The sequence below is a fragment of the Eleutherodactylus coqui genome, chromosome 11, assembly GCF_035609145.1.
Source record: "Eleutherodactylus coqui strain aEleCoq1 chromosome 11, aEleCoq1.hap1, whole genome shotgun sequence".
NCBI lineage: Eukaryota > Metazoa > Chordata > Amphibia > Anura > Eleutherodactylidae > Eleutherodactylus > Eleutherodactylus coqui.
The window spans coordinates 20,987,313-21,013,395 of NC_089847.1; the positions used below are offsets into that span (position 1 = coordinate 20,987,313).

The 26,083-nt window shown below is 44.1% G+C and overlaps 1 protein-coding gene across 1 annotated transcript in view; it reads left to right on the forward strand.

Moving 5' to 3' along the window:
• Positions 1-22,313, forward strand: part of LOC136582743 (cadherin-1-like) — a 43,586-nt gene extending 21,273 nt beyond the window's left edge. The window contains exons 3-16 of the mRNA XM_066583975.1: positions 6,135-6,343; positions 8,701-8,835; positions 9,137-9,292; positions 9,374-9,518; positions 11,488-11,663; positions 12,575-12,703; positions 12,784-12,966; positions 13,352-13,596; positions 15,713-15,855; positions 16,395-16,619; positions 16,977-17,192; positions 18,580-18,710; positions 18,791-18,934; positions 20,564-22,313. Coding sequence (XP_066440072.1) covers positions 6,135-6,343; positions 8,701-8,835; positions 9,137-9,292; positions 9,374-9,518; positions 11,488-11,663; positions 12,575-12,703; positions 12,784-12,966; positions 13,352-13,596; positions 15,713-15,855; positions 16,395-16,619; positions 16,977-17,192; positions 18,580-18,710; positions 18,791-18,934; positions 20,564-20,770 — 2,444 coding nt within the window. The 3' untranslated portion in view covers positions 20,771-22,313. The remainder of the gene's footprint in view (positions 1-6,134; positions 6,344-8,700; positions 8,836-9,136; positions 9,293-9,373; positions 9,519-11,487; positions 11,664-12,574; positions 12,704-12,783; positions 12,967-13,351; positions 13,597-15,712; positions 15,856-16,394; positions 16,620-16,976; positions 17,193-18,579; positions 18,711-18,790; positions 18,935-20,563) is intronic.
• Positions 22,314-26,083: the final 3,770 nt, after the last annotated feature.

Here is a 26,083-nt window from a genome sequence, read left to right on the forward strand (position 1 = left end):
CACAATGTCCTCTTTGTGTCATCGCTGATTGAGTGACCTTTGTATCTTGAGAACAAATTGATGTCTTATTGACCTCCTGGTCGGCGCAGTTAACCCAGGGGACTGATAAATCACAATGCGTCTCCGAAAATACAGCAGACATAATAAATAAATCAGCGATACATCGCCGCCATCAGTTAAATGCTGCGAATGATAGACAGCGGACAAAGATGTGTCTGTCACCTCGGCATCCCAGCTAAGGACCGGATACAACTGTAACAACCCCTCAGCCGTGAGAAAAAATGAGTTCTGTCCAGGTTTTCAGATTCTGCATGCAGGTGTTCACTGACAGTAAGCAGAGATCTTATTCGCTTCTTTCCAGCTCACCTAAAAATAGTCGCTGGTTGATTAATGATCGTCTGGTGCAAACAGGCAATTGCTGTCTCTCAATAACTAGTCAACAACTTTGCAGGGAGGCTTACGCTTGTTTGGCGCTCGCTTTATACTGTATGCTGATTGGCTCCTCCCCTTTCTTGAATATTTTGCTCTCTGGCTTAATACTCATTGGTACCGGAAAACACAAAAATGCGTGCGAATGATCACTCAAAGACCATTTACACATATTTATGTGCATTCGGCAACCAATGAGCACGCATCAAGAAGGGATCGAAATCCCGAATGCACGCTCGCCAAAAAACCTCATGCCCCGTAACTAGTCGATGAACAATATTTCGTCCAGTGTAAATGCTCCCAGTTGTTTGTACGCTTTAGCGACTATTTAGGCGATGGCCGTCCCGTAGCCGCCGTTAGAAAGTAGCAGAACATAATATACGCAAAACCATAAAATCCCTTTGCTAACTGCATCCTCATGAATATTGATGATTTCCTCTTCTACGGACAGGTGACAGGTGCGCCGCAGAGCGCCATACAGCGCCGCCGCCTACATTTAATAGGCAGATAAGATCGGTTTCTCTCCCCTTGTTTGCACACAGAACACCACAGATATTCCACGACTCCCCGGAGCTCTCCATACAAGGGATCATTTGTAAGGAACGTTCCTGGATCTTGTTTCCCTCTTGATTCTTGCGCCGCTGCTTGAGCCAAGACAAGTGGTTGATTGTAGGCGCCGAGTGTTTTGTTACAATGGTGAGCTTTGATTGGGGCGTCAGTTTACAATGTGCGGATGCAGGTACACAGCGATTGTGTTGTCACCAACACTGTGTGTGTTATCCTAAGTGCCCGCAACTATTAAAAAAGTTGACTAAAAAAGGATAGGGGAATTACCAGAAGAGTTATATTAAAGGCACAGTAGGCCATGACCTGCCGCTTCTCTGATCCTAAATCTTGGAGCTTGGTTCCGGTGCTGTACTTATATAGTGAGCTTGGTTCCAGTGCTGTATTTATGTGCTGAATTTGGTACTGTGCTATATTTATCCACGATAAAACTTCCCTGTTCGTCACTCTGGTGGTTCAGACTTATCATAGGACCATTCTGCGGATATGCATCATTACATATATTCTAGTTGGCTTCAATAGTGGTATTTATATGTGCGCACAACTGGCCATGGCTACTAGCCACCTGTGCATTTGCATAGGGCGCGTGCTACTAGGCAGATGTACTGAGCTTGGTTCTGGTGCTGTATTTATGTGCTGAGCTTGGCCCTGTGCTATATTTATGTACTGAGCTTGGTTCAGGTGCTGTACCTATGTACTGAGCTTGGTTCCAGTGTTGTTCTTATATAGTGAGCTTAGTTCTGGTGCTGTATTTATGGAGTGAGCTTGCTCCTGTGCTATATTCATGTACTGAGCTTGGTTCAGGTGCTGTACCTATGTACTGAGCTTGGTTCCAGTGTTGTTCTTATATAGTGAGCTTAGTTCTGGTGCTATATGTATGGGGTGAGCTTGGTTCAGGTCCTGTACTTATGTACTGAGCTTAGTTCCGGTGCGGTTCTTATATAATGAGCTTGGTTCTGGTGCTGTAGTTATGTGCTGAGCTTGGTCCTGTGCAACTTTTATGTACTAAGCTTAGTTTCAATGCTGTATTTATGTATTGAGCTTGTTTCTGGTGCTGTATTTATGTTTTGAGCTTGGCTCTGGTACTGTATGTTATGAGCTTGGTTCTAGTATAGTATTTATTCACTGAGCTGTTCTGGGGTGGGTATGCTACTACCTGCACAAGAAGACTACATATAATCAAGTTAGTTTTCTTATCACCTGAGGACAGCCGAAAAAAATTCTGCGCAAGATGCAATCAAACCTAAGGATGGCACTATAAAATTCGATGGGAGGGTGATTTGTATTAATCCCTATGATAACACTAAAAAGCCAGGAGACAGAGTGTTGTCATGAGAATATAGGAAGAGAGAGAGACTGTGCTCTTCAGGCCCTTTTGGTGGACAGTAGTGAATATTGCTATTATCCACACAGCCTATGTGATGGCAGGAGCATGCTCAGTGTCACTGTCATTGGTCATAGTCTGGTCATGTTAGTGTATCACCTGCACCTGTCTGTGGACCAGAGTGACAGGGGAATGGGCATATTACATCACCGATATATGACCGCACGCTTACTACATATCTGCAAGAACCTATTAAAAACCTGCCATTATTTCCTTCCTTGTCTGGTTTCATGTTAAGACATATATTTTGCTTAAGATGTTGCAAGAAGCAGCAGGGCTGTGGTTCTGGCGTTGGCACTGCGCATGACTTCCTGTCAGTAAAACATCAACTTTTTTTGAAGACAATGGGTGAAATTTCTCATAAGCCGACAATTATGTTTGTCCAGTGCCGGTCTTTAGGTTACATGGCAACCTGTGCAGAATATGTTTTTCTGCTTCCCTGTCATAAGAAAAAAACTATATGAATTGCACAGATAGGCAGTCTGTATTCAGCCTGTGCAGAAAGAAGCAAGATGGCAGAAAACCCACAGCAGAATAGTTCAGTGTATAAATGTACCTCCAGAACCAAGATCATAGTATAAATACAGCCCCAGAACCAAGCTAAAAACAAATACAGCACCAGAACCAAGATCATAACAAAAAATACAGCCCCAGAACCAAGCTCAAAACAAATACAGCACCAGAATCAAGCTCATAACATAAATACAAGCCCAGAACAAGCTCATGACATAAATACAGCACCAGAACTAAGATCATAACATAAATATAGAACCAGATCCAAGCTCATAACATAAATACAGTCTCAGAACTAAACTCAAAACATAAATACAGCCCCAGAACCAAGCTCAAAACAAATACAGCATCAGAACCAAGCTCATAACTTAAATACAGGCCCAGAACAAGCTCATAACATAAATACAGCACCAGAACTAAGATCATAACATAAATATAGAACCAGATCCAAGCTCATAACATAAATAGTCTCCGAACTAAACTCAAAACGTAAATACAGCCCCAGAAATAAGCTCATAACATACAGACTGCAAAAACGAAACTCAGAACATACATACAGTACTAGAACCAAGATAATAACATAAATACAGCCCCAGAACCAAGCTCAATACATAAATACAGCCCCAGAATCAACCTGATAACATAAATACAGCACCAGAACAAAACTCATACCATAAATACAACCCCAGAACCAAGTTCATAATATAAAGTACAATCCAAACTCGGTACATAGGTACAATACTAGAACCAAGCTCATAACATAAATGCAGCCTCAAAACCAAGATTAGTGCATAAGTACACTGAATTTAGTGTCAGTCTACAAAATGATTATTTCAGGGGGATTTTCAATAGCCTAAATGTATGTCATGCTACAGAGCCATTCAGCGTCCCCATCTGAGCGCCCGTTATTGCTCTCTGCTATGGACCTACATTATGCAGTACATTTGGAATGCCCCCACCTCAAATAATCCCCTAATTGCAAAGGGTGGACTATAGGAAATAATTATATGTTTGCTTATCCGGGGCGGCCTAATCTCAAAGCCTCTATTTAACCTGCTTAAATTACACCCCAGTCCTGACAACAATGTGCATTAATTAGTGTGTTTGACTGGAAATGATTGAGGGTAATTGTCACCTAGACATCCCAATCCTAGAGAGTCTATCCAGCTGTATACTGGTGACCAGCGGCTGCTGCTATACATCTGATAGATGGGGGTCGTCACCCACAAGTGACAAATCTGTCAATTATCGCCATTGCTATAACACCGACTGCATCACTGGGGAGATTGGTCATTCAGGAGTCTGGAAAAGCTGGGTGACAACCCATGTGAGAGCTAAGAATATCTAAAGGTAGCATAAATGGTGCAGATTTACATTCTACGTAGATGAGATTTTAGCAAATCTTATCTACAAGGTACGGAAAAATCTGCGCCAAATCCGCAGTGGTATTGCTATGTGGGGTATTCCTGGTGTTGACTATTGACGACATATCCTCAGGATAGGTCATCAGTCGTTGATTGGTGGGGGACCACCGCTCAGTATCCCCACCGATCAGCCCGCTGTCAGCGCAGTGTGGCCGGACGTCCGTATTGGTGATCAGAGCTGGAAGTTTAGTGGATGGCTTCATTCCCATTGAAATCAATGCAAGTGATGCCTCCTATTAGACTTCCTGCTCTGACTGCAATGAGGATCCGGAAGGGTAATAGAAGGCATCGCTCCCGTTAATTTCAATGGAAGTGAAGCTGCCTAGTGCACTTCCGGCTCTGACCACCGATGCGAACATCCAGCTACATTGCTGATTGTTGGAGATCCCAAGCAGTGAACCCCCACTGATCAACTATGGATGGCCTATCCAGAGGAAAAGTAATAGTAATAGTAAATGCCCGGAATGCCCCTTTAAATTTGCAGCATGTCAATTTGTGCTGCAGATTTTGCATCAAATCTGCAGCGGATTTTCTGTGGATGTAACCTTATGCAGCGCTCTGCAACCTGTTGGTCTCTGGCTGCTGCCAAATGACAACTCCCAGTATACCCTGACAGCGTGCGGGTCGCCGGGCCTTTCACATTCAGTCAAGCTGAATAGGCTGGACAATGCTGGTGGCGGTAGTGGGAGAGAGTTTACAGTTATAACTGCAGGTGAAACAAGTGCAGGGAGGTGCTGGTTTCGTATAAACATGTAGTTTATTAATAGCAGGATCGCACGTGGCCCGCTCATACTGAGACCAGACCCCGCCTCTTATGAGACCTTTTCACTGCTGACATTCAGTTCCATTTTCATTGTCCGAATATGTAAATATATAATGTCCCACACTGGAAAATGGTAGAGGAGGTCTTCTTAAAGCGCCACTTCGGTGATTTTTTTTATTCATTCATTATGTAGCTATCCCCCAGTGTGTGTGTGTGTGTGTGTGTGTGTGTGTGTGTATATATATATAATATATATATATATATATATATATATATATATGTATGTATTTGTGTGTGTTATTTCTTTCTCTTCACTTTGACACTCCTGGCCTCTTTTTCCTTAGATGGTCATGTGATCTCAATTCTAACCAGCTCAGATCTACTTGGTGTAATGTGTTCACTTTCTAGTCAGTTTCTCAGTCTGTGTGATGCGGTTACATGGATCTACCCCAGAATCATAGATGCTCCTGTCTTAGTTAGTGATGATCATCACACAGCTTCGGTAACACAGCAATAATAGAGGAGGTCACAGCTCATCCTCCTGACTGTAGCTTATTTAAGTGAATATAGAAGGTAATGATAATTCAATTGGCCCCCCAGCAGGTACAAATGGTATAGCCTCTAGCTAATGCTGTGTTGATGCATCATACGATAAATGTGAAAGTAAAAAAATCTCCCCATCAAGATCATAGAATAGTACAGCTGGAAGGGACCCACAGGGTCATCTGGTCCAACTTGTACAGGCCCTAATAGGGCTATTACAGTATACATATTGGTACTTTTTTGGCACAGTTGTATGAGTGTTACTATGTGGCTGCCATGATTATGGCACTCTGTTACTAAGCTGGCACTATATAGGCTTGTGGGCACTGCTATGTGGCACATATTAGGGATGTCACCAAGCCTAGTTCAGCAACAGTATCATCATGAAGTGAGGATATAATTTGATTGGCATATGCCAGTTCTAGTCATCTTTTTCCTATGCGCAGACAATTCTTTATCCTGGAGACACAAGAGTGAATCCCTCTGATAAACCCTTGCTCTCTGTTTCTTCCAGTGCACTTTGAGAAGTGTGGCATGCAGAAGCCGATAAGCTATACTTCCAAAGACCACAATTTCGAAGTCCAAGCAGACGGTTCAATCACAGTAAAGAATCCTTTAAAGCTTCATACACCAAGAAAGTTCCATGTTCTTGCATTTGATGAGAAGAGTCGTCTTGCCTCCACTACTGTGACCCTGAAGAAGGAACATTCTCGCCACAAACAGGTGGGTGAGATATCACAGTCATAGGCTAGATGATGTATTAATTTTTGGATAACTTAAAGCACACATCAATTTTAGCTATTTTCAGATTTTTTTCACTAAGAAGAAATGGTAGAATTCTTAGATAGATATGAGATAGGTAGATATTAGATAGATAGATAGATAGATAGATAGATAGATATGAGATAGATAGATAGATAGATAGATAGATAGATAGATATGAGAGAGATAGATAGATAGCAAGATGGGTATGGGATAGATAGATGGATATGGGATAGATAGAGAGATAGATGGATGGATATGCGATAGATAGATGGATATGGGGTAGATGGATATGGGATAGATAGATAGATGGATGGATATGGGATAGATGGATGGATATGGGATAGATAGATAGATAGATAGATAGATAGATAGATAGATAAATATGGGATAGATAGATAGATAGATAGATAGATAGATACATAGATGGATATGGGATAGATAGATACGAGATAGATATTAGATGGATAGATAGATATGAGATAGGTAGATATTAGATAGATAGATGGCAAGATAGATATGGGATAGATAGATAGCAAGATAGATAGATAGATATGAGATAGATATTAGATAGATATGAGAAAGGTAGATATTAGATAGATAGATAGATAGATAGATATGAGAGAGATAGATAGATAGCAAGATGGATATGGGGTAGATAGATGGATATGGGGTAGATGGATATGGGATGGATAGATAGATAGATAGATAGATAGATAGATAGATATGGGATAGATATGGGATAGATGGATGGATATGGGATAGATGGATGGATATGGGATAGATAGATAGATGGATATGGGATAGATAGATAAATATGGGATAGATAGATAGATAGATAGATAGATAGATAGATAGATAGATAGATAGATATGGGATAGATAGATACGAGATAGATATTAGATGGATAGATAGATATGAGATAGGTAGATATTAGATAGATAGATGGCAAGATAGATATGGGATAGATAGATAGCAAGATAGATAGATAGATATGAGATAGATATTAGATAGATAGATATGAGAAAGGTAGATATTAGATAGATAGATAGATAGATAGATAGATATGAGATAGATAGATGATAGATAGATAGATATGAGATAGATAGATGATAGATAGATATGTGATAGATAGATAGATAGATAGATAGATAGATAGATAGATAGATAGATAGATAGATAGATAGATATGAGATAGATAGATGATAGATAGATAGATATGAGATAGATAGATGATTGATAGATAGATAGATATGAGATAGATAGATGATAGATAGATATGTGATAGATAGATAGATATGAGATAGATAGATAAATATGAGATAGATAGATAGATAGACATGAGATAGATATAGATATAGATATAGATAGATAGATAGAAACTGATATTATAAAAGATGATGATGGGTGAAATTTACGCTTCATTCGTTGGTTTAAATCTAAAGTGCCCCGGAGTGAAGTGTGCCAAATTCATTAAGCGCCTCACACCTTCTAATAAGCTTGGTGGATGTTTTCCTTCCCCACCTTCGCTTTCCATTTTTTGGATTCCACGAGATAGTGAATCTTGCCAGTCTTGTCTCGGGGAGTCGTAGAATGTGTCCAGCGATACAGAGTCAGCATTCAAAGATTCAGGAATGCAGTAGTCACATACCAGAGCGGCGGTAAATTTCTTTATTCGTAACACTATCACGTAACGGCGTAACTAAAGGCTCAGGGACCCGGGTGCAAAAGTTCAGCGCCCCCCCACAACCTCTCCATCTGTACCCATACCCAGAGGCGTAACCTGAAGATTCAGGGCCCCAGTGCAAAACCTGTAACAGGGCCCCAGCTTTAGTGCTTTATTCATACTACTAGGCTCCCTATATGGAGAAGAGAGGCCTTATGGGCCCCCTAAGGGTCCTGGGCCCGGGGAAAACCGCATCCCCTACATTCCCTATAGTTATGCCTTTGTTATCACGGTAAGCAACCGTGAGCAGGCGACGAAGGCATCGTTGTTGGAAGCATCAAGTCGCCGGTTGATACCTGTGGTCACTTTCCATGTTTCAGATGCATATAGTGCTCTTCGGATTGCCATAGTTGGTGTAAATTATAGTAACTAGATCAGAGGCAGTAGTTTTGCCTTCTTTTAGTTAACTTTTAGAACAGTGATGTGCTGGCGCCAAAAAATGTGAAGAAAAAAAAAATACATTCTTTTTTGCTCAAGTTTGCAACTTTTTTTCCTTTACATCAGAACACTGGCGCAAGTTGCAGGATAAATTCCCACCCAATATCTTCCGATGTACCATGTAACACATTTCTCCTACATTTGCTCTTTGCAGTCAGCACACGGTCAACATGGCCACCACCTCAAAATCTCTGAGCACGGCCACAGAAGACAGAAGAGAGACTGGACCATCCCTCCACTCGTCGTACCTGAGAATGGGAGGGGTCCCTATCCCCAAAAGATGCTTCAGGTAGGTTGTAGGCAAACAGCATTACTGTAAATGAAATCAGAAACACTCTCTTTTCTCCTTAAGGAGAGCACCTAGAAGGTGAGTGAAGAGACTTAAAAGGCCATTCATGCTCCTCTGGGTAATATGCAAATAAGGGAGATGTAACAATAGGTGGCACTGCAGAGGTATTGTTCTATGTCCCATTTTTTCTAGATGGAATAACATGTAGATAGCTGCTGTTTCTTATGGCTGAAACCCATGCAGTAAGTGAAGCTTCTGAGGACCACGTCTTATAAGAAATCTCCAATGTCTTCTATTGTAGATTAAATCCACCAGAGACACCGAAATGCAGATCAGATACAGCATCACGGGGCAGGGGGCTTCTACACCCCCTATGGGCATTTTCATCATGGATGCATTAACGGGTTGGATGAATGTCACCGGACAACTGGACAGAGAACACATACCGTACTACTCTGTAAGTGCACCATCGGACATAACCTGCCGATCTGTGACGTGTTCGAGACCTGTAATATCTGATAAGTGTCTCTATTTCTAGCTCCAAGTTCATGCTGTATCCATAAGCGGATCCATAGTGGAGAGTCCATTAGATATTACTGTTGAGGTCACGGATCAGAACGATAATCGTCCAGAGTTCACCGAGAAGATCTTTTATGGGTCAGTGACTGAGTGCTCCGAGCCAGGTACGTTCTAGCAATGTCTCGGTAATCTAACGCCATGTTCACATTGCCGCATATGCTGGACAGCGATATCCCTGACAACCTCCACGGACTATAATGAGGTCCATCAGGTTTCTAGCATGCCGCCCAAGACGAAATAGTGCAGCATGCTCCAATGTCTGCACCAAGCTATGGAGAAACCTTGCAGTAAGGGTGTCTTCACATGGGTGTGATTTAGTCCCATTATGTGGCTGTGATAATTGTGGCCACATAATTAGACAAACCCATTCATTTCAATGGTTACATTTTCATTAGCGGTATTCTCGCCCGTTTATGCTACGTACAGGACAGATAACGCATGCCGTATCTTCCTGCTGTCTTTTTCTAATTCGCGCACTATGGAACGCAGTCTGAATGGTCTGATAAAAAAAAAAAGAAACGCCCATGTGTTTTTGCCCTAAAGAAACAGTGAATTCTGGTGATAATCATCCCATGTAGGAGCGACCGCTGAAAACTGAGTGAGAAATTTCTCACTTGTCAGAGTTGCTTTGTTTTTAGTAGGACTAAACACCAAGTGACTGTTGGGCCATGTAAACAGGAACTGCTCAATATTTGAGCGACTCCTGTTTACTGTGAATGGAGGCGGGTGAGCTGGAACGATGCTGGCCTGCTGCGCCTCCATTCATTAAATGACTATCGCTCCTGTGTAAAGCGGTAGCCCGTGGGACAGCTGTCAGGCGCTTTTGTGCCCAAGAGTCATCCCGTGTAAAGGTACCTTTAGTGATTCATTTCCCTGCAGCACCTCCACAGGGTAAATGAAGCATTACATAGTGTCCATTCACATCAGTGAGTCTTCTACATATTAAAGGACATGATGGGTCCTCCAGATTGACAGATGCTTTTTGTAACTGCTCTCGACTCTGATAAAGTAACGAGAATCCTGAATAGTTAACCCCCTTAAACTAGACAGCCCCTTTTAATAGCCGGTTCCATACTGTTATGGTACAGTAATTGTGCAGGCACTGCTGATGTGTATCACACAGCTACTGCTTTACTCTAACAGTATTCCGATTGGATCAAGTTATTTACTATCCACAGGATAGGGTATGACTAGCTGATCGGTGGGGGTCTCCCCCCATTCCCCAGAACGGGGGTCTGGTCGTCCACAAATGAGCAGAGTGGAGGTCGTGCAGGTGATTGCCAAGCGCTTAAACTCGTCAGTCTTTGGTGATCTCATTGAAATGAATGAAGCAGCAGAGCGCCTGCACGATCTCCACTCCATTCATTTAGGGACTGACTAGGTCCCTGTTCTTGGGATAAGTGCGGATGTCAGTGGTCAGACGCCCATCGATCAACTCGTTATGCCCTATCCAACTATAATGCTCTTTTAACTCTTTATATGATGTGATCAAAGGTAATTGCAACATACAAGGGAAAAGCAAGGGATGGATTCCCCTTTGATGGGGTTACATGAATGCCCCGTAAATCTGTACCCACACCTTATATGAGTAGCAAGTAGAGGATTGCCATCCTGTTTATGATGGCATAGATACAGTCCTAAAATGTATAGGGAATAAATACCTGACTGCTGGGGATGTGACCCCTGGACCCCAGCGATCCCAAAAACGACTCACCCTGAATACTCCATGCGAATGAAGTTGCGGTGCACATGCATGACCACTGCTTCATACACTTTGATAGGACAGAGGAAGAACAGTGCCCTCGGCTATCTTCCATCCATTCCATAGACGTGAATGGAGCAGCTGTTAGACATACACACTGCTGCATTTATATGGGGTATTTAGGGTGCGCCCTTCTCAGGATCGTTGGTAATCTCAGAGGTCGGACCCCCTAACAATCAGACATGTATTCCCTATACTGTGGACAGGAGATAAATGCCTTTAGTGGTAAAGCCTCTTTACATTTGACAAGTTGCCCCACAGTTCATACCCCGATGTTTCATTGATTTACTTTTATATTCCTTTGCTTTCAGGTGCATATGTGATGACGGTGACAGCAACGGATGCCGACGATGCGATAAAAACGGATAACGGGATTCTGGCCTATGCTATCATCAGTCAGGAGCCACCATTTATCTACGACAGAATGTTTGCAATCAATCCTGAAACCGGCATGATAAATGTTTTACAATCCGGTCTCGATCGTGAGGTATGCGATTTATGTGGAATCATCCTCCATTTCTTCCATGGCATGAAAAACTTCTGTACGCTTTATTAGTAACATATCTTGCATTTTGTGGTGTTGCTTTTCAGGTTTATAGCGCCCACTGGTGTCCTAATTGTCTTATACCATTTATCAAAACTCACGTGACAGAGAAATTCATTAATCCATATCTATCTATCTATCTATCTATCTATCTATCTATCTATCTATCTATCTATCTATCTATTTCATATCTATCTATCTCATATCTATCTATCTCATATCTATCTCTCATATCTATCTATCTCTCATATCTATCTATCTCTCATATCTATCTATCTCTCATATCTATCTATCTATCTCATATCTATCTATCTATCTATCTCATATCTATCTATCTCATATCTATCTATCTATCTATCTATCTATCTCCTATCTATCTATCTCATATCTCTCTATCTATCTATCTATCTATCTATCTATCTATCTATCTATCTATCTATCTCATATCTATCTATCTCTCATATCTATCTATCTATCTATCTATCTATCTATCTCATATCTATCTATCTATATCTCATATCTATCTATCTCTCATATCTATCTATCTCTCATATCTATGTATCTCATATCTATCTACCTATCTATCTATCTACCTATCTATCTATCTATCTATCTATCTATCTATCTATCTATCTATCTATCTATCTATCTATCTATCTCATATCTATCTATCTATCTCATATCTATCTATCTATCTCATATCTATCTATCTGTATTTCTACGTAGGCTGTGTGAACTGAGGATCTGCCAAGCATATATATACACAATCTTTTCCTGGTAGGGGGCAACAGTGAGCAAGGAGAAAGACAATTCTGTCTTACATTCTTGTAATGAAACGTTTTGTGCATTTACAGAGATATCCCCAATACACTCTGATCATCTCAGCAACGGATCAAGAGGGCAAGGGCTTTATGACTACGGGTACAGCCATGATCACTGTGACAGACTCCAATGACAACCCTCCAATTTTTGACCCGAGCACAGTAAGTAGTCAGAAGCCCTTTGGTATGATGACGAGCCATTTTCTGCCAGGCAATGGGTTAATTTTTTCCCCATTTTTCAGTACAGAGCGGATGTTCCCGAGAATCGCGTTGGCTATGATGTAGCACGGATGACAATCACAGATGAAGACGTCCCCTATACAGATGCATGGTGGGCTGTGTATAGGATCATCAAAGGCAATGAAGCCGGTGTTTTTGGGATCACTACCACTGATGACAACATGGGCCTCCTGAAAACTGTAAAGGTAAAGGGTGTGGGGCATACTTATCAGAATTGTGGCCCTTACTATGATATACGCCAGAAAAGTATTGGATGAGTTCACCAGCAAGGGGCGCAACTTGGCCTGTCCACTCATGTGGAAAGTCACCAGCAGCCAGGGGCGTAACTATAGATGATGCAGGGGATGCGGTTGCACCCGGGCCCAGGAGCCTTGGGGGGCCCATAAGGCCTCTCTTCTCCATATAGGAAGCTCAGTACTATGAATGAAGCATTATAGCTGGGGGCCCCGTTCCAGGTTTTGCATTGGGGCCCAGGAGCTTCAAGTTACACCTCTGCCAGCAGCGCAGAGTATTTCAGGAGATTATTGTGCTGATCCTCCATAATGTTTTGTTGGGTTTTTTTTTTTGCAGGGGTTGGACTTTGAGACAAAGAAAGAGTACATTCTGTTCGTGACGGCTACAAACAGGGCTAACTATTCGGCTACTCTCATCACCTCCACGGCTACGGTGACTGTGATTGTAACAGATGAAAACGAGGCTCCGGTGTTTGATCCGGTAGTAAAAACTGTTGCGGTCCCAGAGGATCTGCCAAGTGGCCAGCAGATCACATCCTATACAGCTCAGGATCCTGACAAGGCACAGAATCAAAAGATTGTGTAAGTTGCTTCCATGTTATCTCAGAGACAAACCGTTTTATCCCAAATACCCCAAAAATAAAAACCTATTTAAAGGGGATGTCTAGGATTAGAAAATCATGGCTTTTTTTCTTCTCACAGCAAGGTCACATCTGGCCATGGGTTTAGCAGCTAAAAATCTATTGATGTGAATGAGGCAAAGTTGTAGTACCACACACAGCCATCTTGGAAGAAAGCAGCTGTGTTTTTCTCATCCTGGCCAATCCCTTTAAACCTTCCCCTCCCCTGGACATATATGTATGGCTCCCACAAAACAACGTGGATTTACACCATATAGATGCCATAGGCTCAGGAGCTGACTGATAGCCGGCCTCTTGCTGCATTGGCGGGGATCAGCGAGAGCACTTGAGTTCCCCTATCAAACCCTACATGTCGTGATCAATGTTGAATGCGGCATGTATGGCGTTAACAGCCCATGAAATCACAGAGGGACGATGGGTTGCGGTGGCTTCTGTTTTGAATGAATGCAGAATGCGAAAGGATAACAGAAGTAAGAAGTACTGCAGTGTATTATCATACCATGAAATCACAGATGGGCCAATGGGTTGAGGTGGCTTCTGTTGTAAAAGAATACAGAATACATAGTAACATAGTATGCTAGGCAAAAGAATGTATGGAAATACAAAAAAATAACAGAAGTAAGAAGTATTACAGTGTATTGTATGTGATTGCAGGTTCAAGTCTCCTAAAGGGACATAGGAAAAGGTGAAAAAAATAGTAAAGAAAATTCACATTTAAAAAATTATTTAAAAGGGCTTTTTTTTCACTGACTTTTCCCTTTTTTGGTTAAAAAAAAAGGAAACAAAATCCGTAATTTTGGTATCACTGCATCCATAAAAACCTGTACAATAAATTGAAAACGCTTTTCATCCCGCAAACCTAACACTATAAAAAAAAAAGATGGAGCCAAAATGCTTTTTTTTTTGTTCATTTCGTCTTCCAAAAAATGCTATAAAAGTGATCTTAAATCTTATATGGACATGCGAACCCCCCCCCCCCCCCCCAAAAAAAAAACCCAAGCTCTTTATTGAGCTCCATCTACGTAAAAATAAAAAAGCTCTGAACCTTTTAAGGCAGCCATGCAAAAAAATAAAAATTCTCCTTCAAAAAAAATGTAAAAAGCTAAAAAATATATATATTGATAGACAGAAAAAAGCTATCATGTCACTTATACTGCATAGTGAACACCATAGAAAAATAACCAAAATGGTACCAAATTAAAAACCGCAGCTTGTCGCAACAAACAATCTCTCATATGACTTTGTTGACGAAAAAATTAAAAAGTTCTGTTTTTTGAAAAGTGGAGTTAAACAAACCCATTTTGTTAGAAGGGTCCCCTGATAAGGTAGTCACAGGTTGTTGTGCTGCTGGAAACAAAACCAGCTATAATCTACTGTGGCATCTGGCGCGAGTGTTCCATTTCCCTGCAGTGCCTCCACAGGGGAGATTAGGGATTACACTATTCTCAATTAAACCAATAGTCTGTTCATATAATGGAACAGATGTGTTGGGTCCTCCAGATAAAACCACTGGATCTGATTTACTTAGACTGGCATTTCATATTCTAAGTGTCACGCTATAGGACATAGATGGTGCCCCTATATCCAGATCCTCACCGTTGTGGTTCTAATATGTCATTAGAGTTCACAATGAGAAAAGCCCTATAGACCAACACAGGCAGCCGAATAGGAAGTATATTCATATATTCAGATTTAGATGTTTGAAACGTAAGACTCTACTGTGCTGAAGAGCCCCGTGTGGCGCAGAGTGGTAAGGCAGCAGAAATGCAGTACTAAGCTCTCACTCACAACCTGAAGGTTGCAGTTTCAATCCCTGTTGGTTCAGGTAGCCGGCTCAATGTTAAATCAGTCTTCCAAGGTCGGTAAAATGAGCACCCAGGTTGCTGGGGGGTAAAAAATAAATGACCTGACTGTGGAATAAGTTGGCGCTATACAAATAACAAGATTTATTTTTTGTTATCAGTTTGGTATTGACTAAAAGGTTCAGCATTCTTCTAGCCGAACTGGTCCCATAGCTGTTCTTGAGGTTGTACTGAACTGGTTTATATCCTCTGCAGGTATTCTATTGGTCTTGACCCAGCTGGATGGCTCTCTGTGAACCCAGAAAATGGCATTATTACAGGAAATGGCCAATTGGATCGAGAGTCGATATTTGTCACGAACAACACATACCAAGCCATCATCTTAGCTGCTGACAGTGGTAACTATGGGAAGATGCTGAATGATATCAACATCAATCACCAGCCTTAAGAGCCAGTGATGGTGGGATCTGTCAGCAATCCCCCGTCCGGAGCCCATGACATACATGACATTGTCTGCAGTCCTCACCGACATTGGACGAGTCTATCAAAAAACATTTCATATCTATGCCAAGCGTAAAGAAGGTTTCCTGCTTTATGTAATTAAATTGTGCCAAGACAGAAGGTCATGCCCTGTCCATGATTGCTTCACAATTCATGCGGTGACCTTTGCTATCCCTCTTCTTAGTATTGGTGGCTTTCCCAACATTGGACCCCCACCGATTAGAAACCTATTCCCTATCCTGTGGACTTTTTTTTTTGGCAGAGCCCCTTCAAAGCTTGTATAATGAAACATTCTCTGATATACTGTGTATTCAATTTCTCAACAACGTCAAGATCTCTGCTTGCTGTCCATGAATGGAATAAAAAATTATATATAATTATGTGTAATTCTGCATTAAACATACTTATGTAACTGATGCTACGCTTGTCTATACAGGTTTCCCAACTGCTACTGGAACCGGGACCCTCCTGCTTGCTCTCCAGGATGTAAACGATAATGGTCCCTTTTTGGAAAATGAAAATGTTGTATGGTGCCTGAAGAACACCGAGCCTCTACTTGTCAACATAATCGACAGAGATGAGAATCCATTTAAAGACCCCTATAAAGCAGATATCAACCGTGAGGCCCGAGAAAACTGGACAGTCACTGTGCTGCATACCCGTAAGTAGAAAACCAAATAGGAGCAGTGAATAAGGGGTCCTCCGCCATACATACCCCCTATGAGGGCTATCCAAATTTATAGAGAGGGTTCCCAAACCCCCAAATAACAGCTGCCAGAGCTATGCACCCCATTTCCCGTACAGTCAGTGCATGTTGGATATGACGTTCCAACTACTACGTGGCTTAGGGGCATAGAAGTAAAGTAGACAGATATGTGGAATCCCCGATGCATAAGTCAACCAGTTGCGGTAACATTCCGAGGCATTGACCATCCTTGTCATCACTTCTACTGAACTTTACGAGTTTCTATTAGCAGAGTAGCAGTGCAAACTTATTTTTTTGTGTTTTCTTCTGCAGAATTAGAGATAAAACCAAATAAAGATCTGGAAGAAGGCGAGTACCCCGTGACCGTCAGCATGTGGGACAGCCAGGGGCTGAAGAACACTACCATGCTAAAGATACAAGTATGCCAGTGCCTTAAAGGTACAACGTGTAACGCGCCAACGAAGTTAGCTTCTGTGATGGAACTACCTGTGATACTTGGCATACTTGGAGGCATCTTGGCACTTTTGCGTAAGTCAATCAGTTTTCAATCAGTACTAATGCTGCATTGTGTTATGAGACATTGGGGGACATCATTGAAAACTTGTACACCAGAATTCTGGTGTAAAAAAGTCAAAAATTTTGTGTGGAAGTCCAGAACTTGCATAAATTTTAGGACTTTTTTGCTTTTTCGCACCAAGCTCGCCAGTTTTCCAAAAAGTGGGCGGGCTTATTGGGATGGTCATGGTCACCCCAGACCGACAGATTTAGGTATATTTAAGGCCGGAAAGTGGCGTAAATTATGCCAGAAGTACGATCTTACGTACATTTCTTTGTAGGCATGCAGAGGTTCCCGGATGCGCCTAATACTGTGTATCTCTGAAAATAAGCCATACACTGATTTTTGGGTACTTTCAGGGAGGCTTTAAATATAAGCCCTACCCTGAAAATAAGCCCCAGCTAGACTACATTCCAAAAAAAAAAATGAATACATTACCTAGCAGGCATGGTGCAGGTCCCTCCTGCTGCTCGCCAGGTTCTGTAGTTTTGCCATGCGTCCTGCACTCCGCCGTCACCAACAGAACATCACTTTCTGGTCATAGGGTGCATAAATCCTGCCTCCAGGAAGCAATAGCTCTGATTGGTTTGGCAAGCGCTACTCTCAGCCAATCACAGCGGTCACGTTGGTTCAGTAAGCACTACATTGATTGTCTGAGAGCAGCACTCACTGAACCAATCAGAACCATTGCTTCTTGGAGGTGGGATTTATGAACCCCACGACCAGGAAATGATGTTTTTGTCCGCGGCCAAGGAGTGTAGGATGTGCTGCGGAGCTACAAAACTTCAAAGACCAGCGGGAAGGACCCGGACTGCCGTTGCTAGGTAAGTGAAAGAAGCCATTCCCCGAAAATAAGACCTGATGCCTCTTTTGCGGCAAAAATGAATATAAGACAGGGTCTTATTTTCAGGAAAACATGGCACATGCAGAAGAGTGTGCTTCATCATCTATTAGATGCATTGTGGGCCTGGGAAATTATACTTACAAATCCACAGCAGAAAGCCGCATTAAACATGTAGAATTCTGCTGAGGTTTTCATTGAAACCTGGGGTACATTTCTAAGAAGGCATATTCCTCTTCATGAGCGTCGGGGAAAATCTTGCTAAGTCTGGCACAGGAAGTGCCAGAAGTGCCAGGCAGTGGCACAGGAAGTGCCAGGCATGGTATATTTCCCCCATGGTTTCCCTGCATCCATGTGTCTTGCACGACCTCCTCAGGCCTTCATTCAGATGTCATGTGGTCACATTATAATATGACATCATCTATATACCGGCCGCAGGGTCCAACCTGTTCTGATGATGTCACTTCATATAAAATCCTTGGCAGACTTTAATCTATTCTTTGCTTATCTATTTGTAGTACTGCTGTTACTTCTCCTGCTGTTTATGCGAAAGAAGAGGGTTGTCAAGGAGCCTTTACTGCCCCCGGAAGATGAAACGCGCGACAATGTATATCACTACGATGAGGAGGGTGGAGGAGAGGAGGATCAGGTACCGTGCCATGGGGATCTACTGGCATAAGTATCAACGGATTGCTGAACTGCTGATTATAACATCCTCTTCTCTTAAAGGATTTTGATCTGAGTCAACTTCACCGCGGTCTTGATGCCCGCCCAGAAATCATGCGCAGTGACATTGCGCCAACACTGATGCCAGCTCCTCAGTACAAGCCACGTCCAGCCAATCCTGATGAAATAGGAAACTTCATTGACGAGGTAGGGTAGCGCGGCTGTAGTAAAAGGGGTGCTCCAAGCTGTAGTTAAAGGGATGCTCCAAGCTGTAGTAAAAGGGGTGCTCCACCTACAGTTATTTTTTATGCTTAAGTTGGCTCCATAGATAGCCAATGCAATGGTTTCGGGCAAGCCGGATTTCCCCTTATGTGCCCTTTCATCAATGAGAGAAGCTGCTTTAGGCCGCCTACACACAAACAAATTTGCATTGCGGAATCCAAGGTTGGCGTCCGCACTGCGGATCCGCAGCAAATACTGTTCGTTACATGCTATGGAAAAGCGCTTCTTCCTGCACACTCACGGAATCGAATCGCGATTTCCACGAGTGGAGGAAAAATCGCACTATGTTCCATTTTAATGCAGATTCCACACAGACGGCTTCCATTGAAGTCAATGGAAGCTGTCCGACCGTGGCCCGCCTGCAATTGAGAGTGCGGAAAGGTGACGGATTCCGTGTCATCGCCTAGTGATGGCGTGGGGAAAAAAACATTTAAAAAAAATCTGTACTGCACATGTCTGACCGCGGCTCGCTGCAGCCATCCTCTGTACAGATAAAAGAAGAAGACAGGTGCGCAAGGTCGCCGGCTGCTGTCAGGGCCGGATTCCACTGCGGGCTCCCACATGCAGAATCTGACCCTTTGTGTGCAGGCGGCCTAATAGGGACATGTTTGTAAAGACTGTAGTCGGGTGAAGATCTAATTGGGGTCAACCCGATTGTCCTTACATGGTGACCATAGATGTGCTGACGGTCCTATTGGCTTTGTGTGCTTGTTGTCATTGAATGGAAACTAGGGCTCTAAATTGCCCTGATCAAGTCTAGCTGACACAGATGTACAACTCTTTACCAGTCAGAGCTCTGTAGGGGCTCTTTCACACAAGCGTCAACGCTCAGATAGCTGCACTACAGCCACGATAAAACAGCGCGACCATCTGAGTGTTAAATTGGGTGAACGAATAACAGCCGCGAGCACGCCATGGCTGCTATTAGCGAGTATGCCCCTCCCACTCGCCCCCTTCCTTTGCCGTCCGACTCCCATAGGAGTCTATGAGAGCCGCTGGCACTGTGTCGTCAAAAGATTGGATATGATCTTTCTTTTGAGGGAGAGAAATCTCGGCGTAAAAAATCTCGCCCACTGCGCTCTATTTTATCGCACGATTTTCCGGCGCGTCGATAAATCATCCATCTGAAAGAACCCATAGGAAACCATATGCCTTATACTATAACAAACCCTGCACCCTAGACATGACCAATGCAGGTTTTTAGCCTCCAGGTCTCAGCAATATAGGCTTTCATTCACTGACAGCAAGAAGAATCTTGGAAATGGCAAAGCATTGAAGCACAAAGCATATTAAAGTGTTGCAAACTTTCCATTATGTCATGGTTTAGTTTTACTACCTGAAAGTAAGGGCAGGCTCAGACGGCCACAACTCGCAGTGTGCCACCTTCCGCGAAGTGGCACGCAGCAAGTGCACAATGTCATTGTGCACTTGCTGCGTGCCACTTCGCGGAAGGTGGAGTGTATACACTGTGACCATCAGCCCGTGTGAGCCTGGCCTAATGCTGGAGATAATGACGAATAAATCTAATTAAAGGTATTTTCCTCTATTAACCAGAATCTGCAGGCGGCTGACAACGACCCCACAGCCCCTCCGTACGACTCCCTCCTTGTGTTCGACTACGAAGGCAGCGGATCGGACGCCGCCTCCCTCAGCTCCTTGAACTCCTCCAATTCAGATGCTGACCAAGATTACAGCGGTCTGAAAGACTGGGGCCCTCGCTTCAATAAACTGGCCGACATGTACGGAGGAGACGAGGACTAGAATGTGGCTGACACCTGAGAGTAATAACGGCAGAAACTGTGACTTTTCTTGATGGCGTCGCACTGTAAAAAAGAGCCAGGACAGGAGGCGGCTGCGCTGCCCCCATATCCGAAGCTGTGATGTCATCGCGGGACGGCGGTCATCTTCTGTCGTACTACGTCCAAAGTCCAGACGTCCCTTAAGAGACGCAGCTCTAAGGGCTCCTTCACACGAGCGTATGTGCAAATGCGCACGTATCAGGTTGATTTGCGCACGTATCAGCGCGTTGTAATGTACTTTCTGACAAACATGGCCCGATTTAAATGTCTTCTTTCTCCGGCATATTGCACATTTGCGCGTGCATTTAGCATCCGCAAATTCGCCCGCGTGAAGGAGCCCTTAATTGTAATAAAATGGAGTATTTTCGTTGACCTTTGTGCCTTTCTGATCTCCAACCCGCGGCTCTACAGCCGTTGTCAAACTACAACTCCTGCCATACCCCGATAATCGCAGACTGCTGAGGCATGCTGGGAGTTGTAGTTTTGCCAAACATATACTGTCTATATTTGTGCTTCTATCGTGTTTTTCGGTTTATTTTCTACAATGTGATTTCGTCTCTTCGTATAATTTATCTTCGGACTCTTTTAATTATGTTAACGAAGACTCGATACCATTCTATCCAGAGAATTTATATTTTTATGTATACCCCAAATAAATGTACTGGCAGGACGTTATGTACCCCAAGAACGGCTGGTGACTAACGCTCTACCTTCACCTGCACGGATGAAATCTGATTGGTTGCTGGGTCTTCCCCTATCAGAAGTCGGATGGACAAATGGTGGCAGCCATGACAGTCACTGGAGTAAAAGCCCCTTACAAGGGACCCTCTATTTCGGGACAAAATTCTACCCCAGGACTGGAGGGGGTGGGTGGTATGTTACCTGCATTTGCTCTTCTCTGCCGTCCATTCAATTGCCAGTTTTGGGTCCCGTTTTCGGCTATACAAGACGGCCAATGTGAGCTTCAGACTGCCTAGTCCCATATAGTACATTGGTAGCATTAGACTACCAGTGTGCTATATCTGCTCTATGATTGGATGGGCGGCAGAGTAGAACCAGTGCAGGTAAGGGTGGTCTCACATCTGCACCCCTGGTTCTGCTTTCCTACTCTGTTCGGGATGCAGGAAAGGGGAATCCCTGCATCCACACGGCTCAGCCTCAGGACAGAACCAAGCCTTGATATAATGGGGTCAGTTTGGTTTCCGTCCAGCTGCCCAGCTTTTCGGTACTTTGAGCCGCATCCATGGGCTTTGGCCCAAAGTTCCAACGCAGATGTGAAACTGGCCTTATATACACCCCAACCCCATAGTTTTGTCCTGAAACTGGGAGGTCGCTTTAAGCAAGCGTATTTGGTTATGGGAATAGTTTGTGCTAGTTTGAGGGCGCGTTCACTCCAGAGTATTTGCGCAGCGTATCACATATGCATATTCTGCGTGCGTGATATGCAGTGAAGCCATCGATCTCAATGGGATCATTCACATGAGCGTATTTTTTAACGTGATATGCGACTGCGTGAAAAAATACATTTACATTGAAATCAATGGGCTTGCAGAAAAGCGCATGGCATACGCAAAAAAAACGCGTATGCGCACCAAATCAATGTGACTTTGTGCGTATTTTTTGTGTGCAAACAACACTATGCATCTGCGCACACAAATACTCGGCGGAGTGGATGAAATATATCTGAGTAAGCACATTTTGGCTGCACGGACACGCAACGAGCCCTTAAAAGCCTACTCGATATCTGCGGTGGCCCTGAAGGATATAACATAAGTGGGCGGAGTCGGACCCACTAGGTGTCATGTAGAGAACAACCACTAGCTGCTACAATATGTACTGTGACAGGGAATACAGGGAGCACAAAACAGAGGTGTAACTATAGGTGGTGCGGTGGTTAAGTTCACCTCCATGGGCCGTGGTGTTGGGAGACTATTACAGTCCATTACGCAATAGTTGGCGCCCGTTTACGGATTCAGCGCTGGGGTCCAGGAGCTTCCAGTTACACCTCTGGCACAAAACCTGTGGAACGTACAGGAAAGGTTTTGCATTTTTTTAGCCCTTGACTGGAGTTCTGCCTCAAAATGTCGGAGAAAATGTTTTCCAGCGATTTTACGGACACCGCAGCAAAAAAAACAAAACGACTTGATGTGATTAGACTCTTACACTATATGAATCCTCGCCGGCGGCTCCCTGTAAGGACCTTGTTGATTGAAAACGCAAAAATCACGGGAAGCGCCGGATCCTCGTTGTTTATATTCGCTTATATATTTTTTTGTACAAAATAAAATGGTTTCCATAAAATAACGTGTTTTCCAGTCATTATTAGGTCTCTGCGGTAAGAATCGCGCCGGAGCGGACGAAGGATCTGCAGTAGAGATGAGTGAGTATACTCGCTAAAGGCAATTGCTCAAGCGAGCATTGCCTTTAGCGAGTACCTGCCCGCTCGAGACGGAAGGTTCGGGCGCCGGCGGGCAGGGAGCTGCGGGGGAGAGAGGCGGAACGGAGGGGAGATCTCTCTCTCCCTCTCTCCCCCCCGCTCTCTCCTGCTGACTGCCGCTACTCACTGCTCCCCCGCGCCGGTACCCGAACCTATTGTCTCGAGCGGGCAGGTACTCGCTAAAGGCAATGCTCGCTTGAGCAATTGGCTTTAGCCAGTATACTCGCTTATCTCTAATCTGCAGTCATTCTCACACTGACAGCCATCCGCTGTCCGTCCATGCAGCCTTGAACCGGGGGGTCAAACTCCTTTCCAGCAAGGGCCACATCAGCCTTATGGTCGCCTTCCATAGTGGCCGCAGAAGTAAGTGGTCACACAGTGGCCCCAGTAATATCAGTGCCCCCATAGTGGCCCTATTAGTAATAGTAACCGCCATAGTGGCCGCAGTAGTAACAGTGAGCCCCATAGTGTCCCTAGTAGTAATAGTGATCGGAATAGTGGCCAAAGTAGTAATAGTGGCCCCAGTAGTAACAGTAAAACCCATAGTGGCTGCAGAAGTGACTCCAGTAGAATTAGTGCCCCATACTGGTCCTAATAGTAAAAGTGACCGCAATAGTGGCCCCAGTACTAATAGTGACCCACATATTGGGCACAGTAGTAAGTGACCCCCATAGTGGCCACAGTAGTAACAGTGACCCCCAAAATGGATCTAGTACTAACAGTGACCCCCCCATAGTGGCTGCGGAAGTAAGTGACCCCACAATATCCCCAGTAGTATTAGTGCCCCCATAGTGGCCAGAGTAGTAATAGTGGCCCCATTAGTAATAGTGGGTGTTATTGTATCTTGTCGCCACCGGACGCTAGGGGTTTGACAGGGCTTGCATGGAGGAATGCCCCTGTCACGCCCCCAGCTCCTGATTGGGTGACTTCTGTAAGGTCCTAGCAGCAGCATCTGTATAGCTTGTTGCCTAGGCTGCACAGGCTAGGGTGAGTTTTCCTGTTAGGCTTACATTATTAGCTGTAGATACTTCCATGTAACAGGGGTAAAATGAAAGCATTTAGAGTTAATAATCTAAGCCTAACATGAAAACTCACCCTAAACCTAACCGTGCAGCCCAGGCAACAATCCATACAGGTGCTGCTGTTAGGAGTTTCCCCGAAGCAGTCGTCCTGCTTGCATGTCCCCTGGGCAACCGGTAGCCGGCACCTCCATGCTGCAACAATCCCTATGCACTGAGCCAGTGCCTCCGCTGTCTCACTGCTCCGGCTGTGCTTGCGCCACTGCCAGTGTGTCTCCTGCCGGCGCTCTGAGCCTTGCAGCTGCACTTGGGGGATTACGGACGGCTGTGCCTCTCCTGCCGCCGCTGGCTCAGCATGTCCTGCCGGCAGCGCCACCACCGCTCGCAGGCTTGCTCCTGTCCTCCCCTGCAGGCGCAGCCACTGTATCCTCTGGATCTCCTGCCACTGCCGGTGCTCAGACTGTTGCCGCTGCCTGTGGCTCTCATGCTGCCGGCGGCAGCTCCACTGCTCCCAGGTTTGCTGCTGTCCTCCCCTGCCCACACTGTCTCTGGATCCTCTGCATGTCCTGGCGCCGCCGGCACTCCCACTGAAGCCACTGTGGGAGAAACTTTGTGCCCCGCCTGGACCTGCACGCCAACCAGCTCTGCAGCCAATCAGCTACAGGGGGCGTCACAGGCCTGTCACTCATGTCTCCACCAGTACTTCCTGGTGGTGACAAGATACAATAATACGGTAATAGTGATCCCCATAGTGGCTGCAATAGTAAGTGGCTTCCATAGTAGTCCCAGTAATAATAGTAGCCCACAAAGTTACCCCAGTAATAACAGTGACCCTCTATATTTGGTCCCAGTAGTTATAGCAACCCCCCTATTGGCCTCTGGCCGGGAAGCATCCCTACCCACTTTCCAATCACCCCACCTGCAGCTCCAGTCTGGCGGTGGCACTGCAGACACCAAGGAGGAGAAGTCAATGGTTATAAACTCTGCACTGCCGTCGCCAGACTAGAGCTGCAGACAGGGTGAGTTAAATGCCTGTTAGGACTGACGCACGGCCAGCGGGCCACATTCGGCGCCCCGGCCTTGTGTTTGAAGTGTGCTTTTAAATGGACACTATGGTTTATGCCAATGATGATTTTTATTATATACTAGAACATTATAACATTTTTCCCATAAACATTTTTTTATCAGTTTTTCATGATTTTCAAGATCTCTGCTTGCTTACATGTACTATTTATCTACCATAACAAAGAATGGACACTGTCCACACTGCTGCGACCTCCAACAAGAAGAGGTTTTTCTGTTTCTGTAACTTCAATAAAGTTGCACTACAAATGCTGTATGCATCCCTGGCCGATGCCCCACACAACAACTCCCAACATCCTCAGTAATTTAGGGTATTTAGTAGTTACGCAGCTAAAAAAAATAGGAAAATTGTATACCGTTACATAAAAAAAATCTGCAGCCTGTTCTATTTTCTATGATGGATTGTTGTTCCAGAGGAACCAAGGTGAGAGACATAGTCATTGTCAGTGCTCATATTGACCACAAGATGGTGCCCTAAACTCATGTATTCCTAACCACAGCAGTGAAAACAAAAGTGCCAAGATAGAAATGCCGCTGATTATGACTGCCATGGGGCACTGGCTGAGGGAAATGGCTGAGCTATGCCGTTTCTCCAGCTCCCGATAAATAAGGCAGATGAAATAATACGTCCACAGCGCCACCTATTGGAAGGCAGCATTCCTTCAAGCCAAAGGTAGAATCTTCATATAAGCCTTGTAACAATGATTAGGAATTAAAATCAAAGCCAGACTCCCAA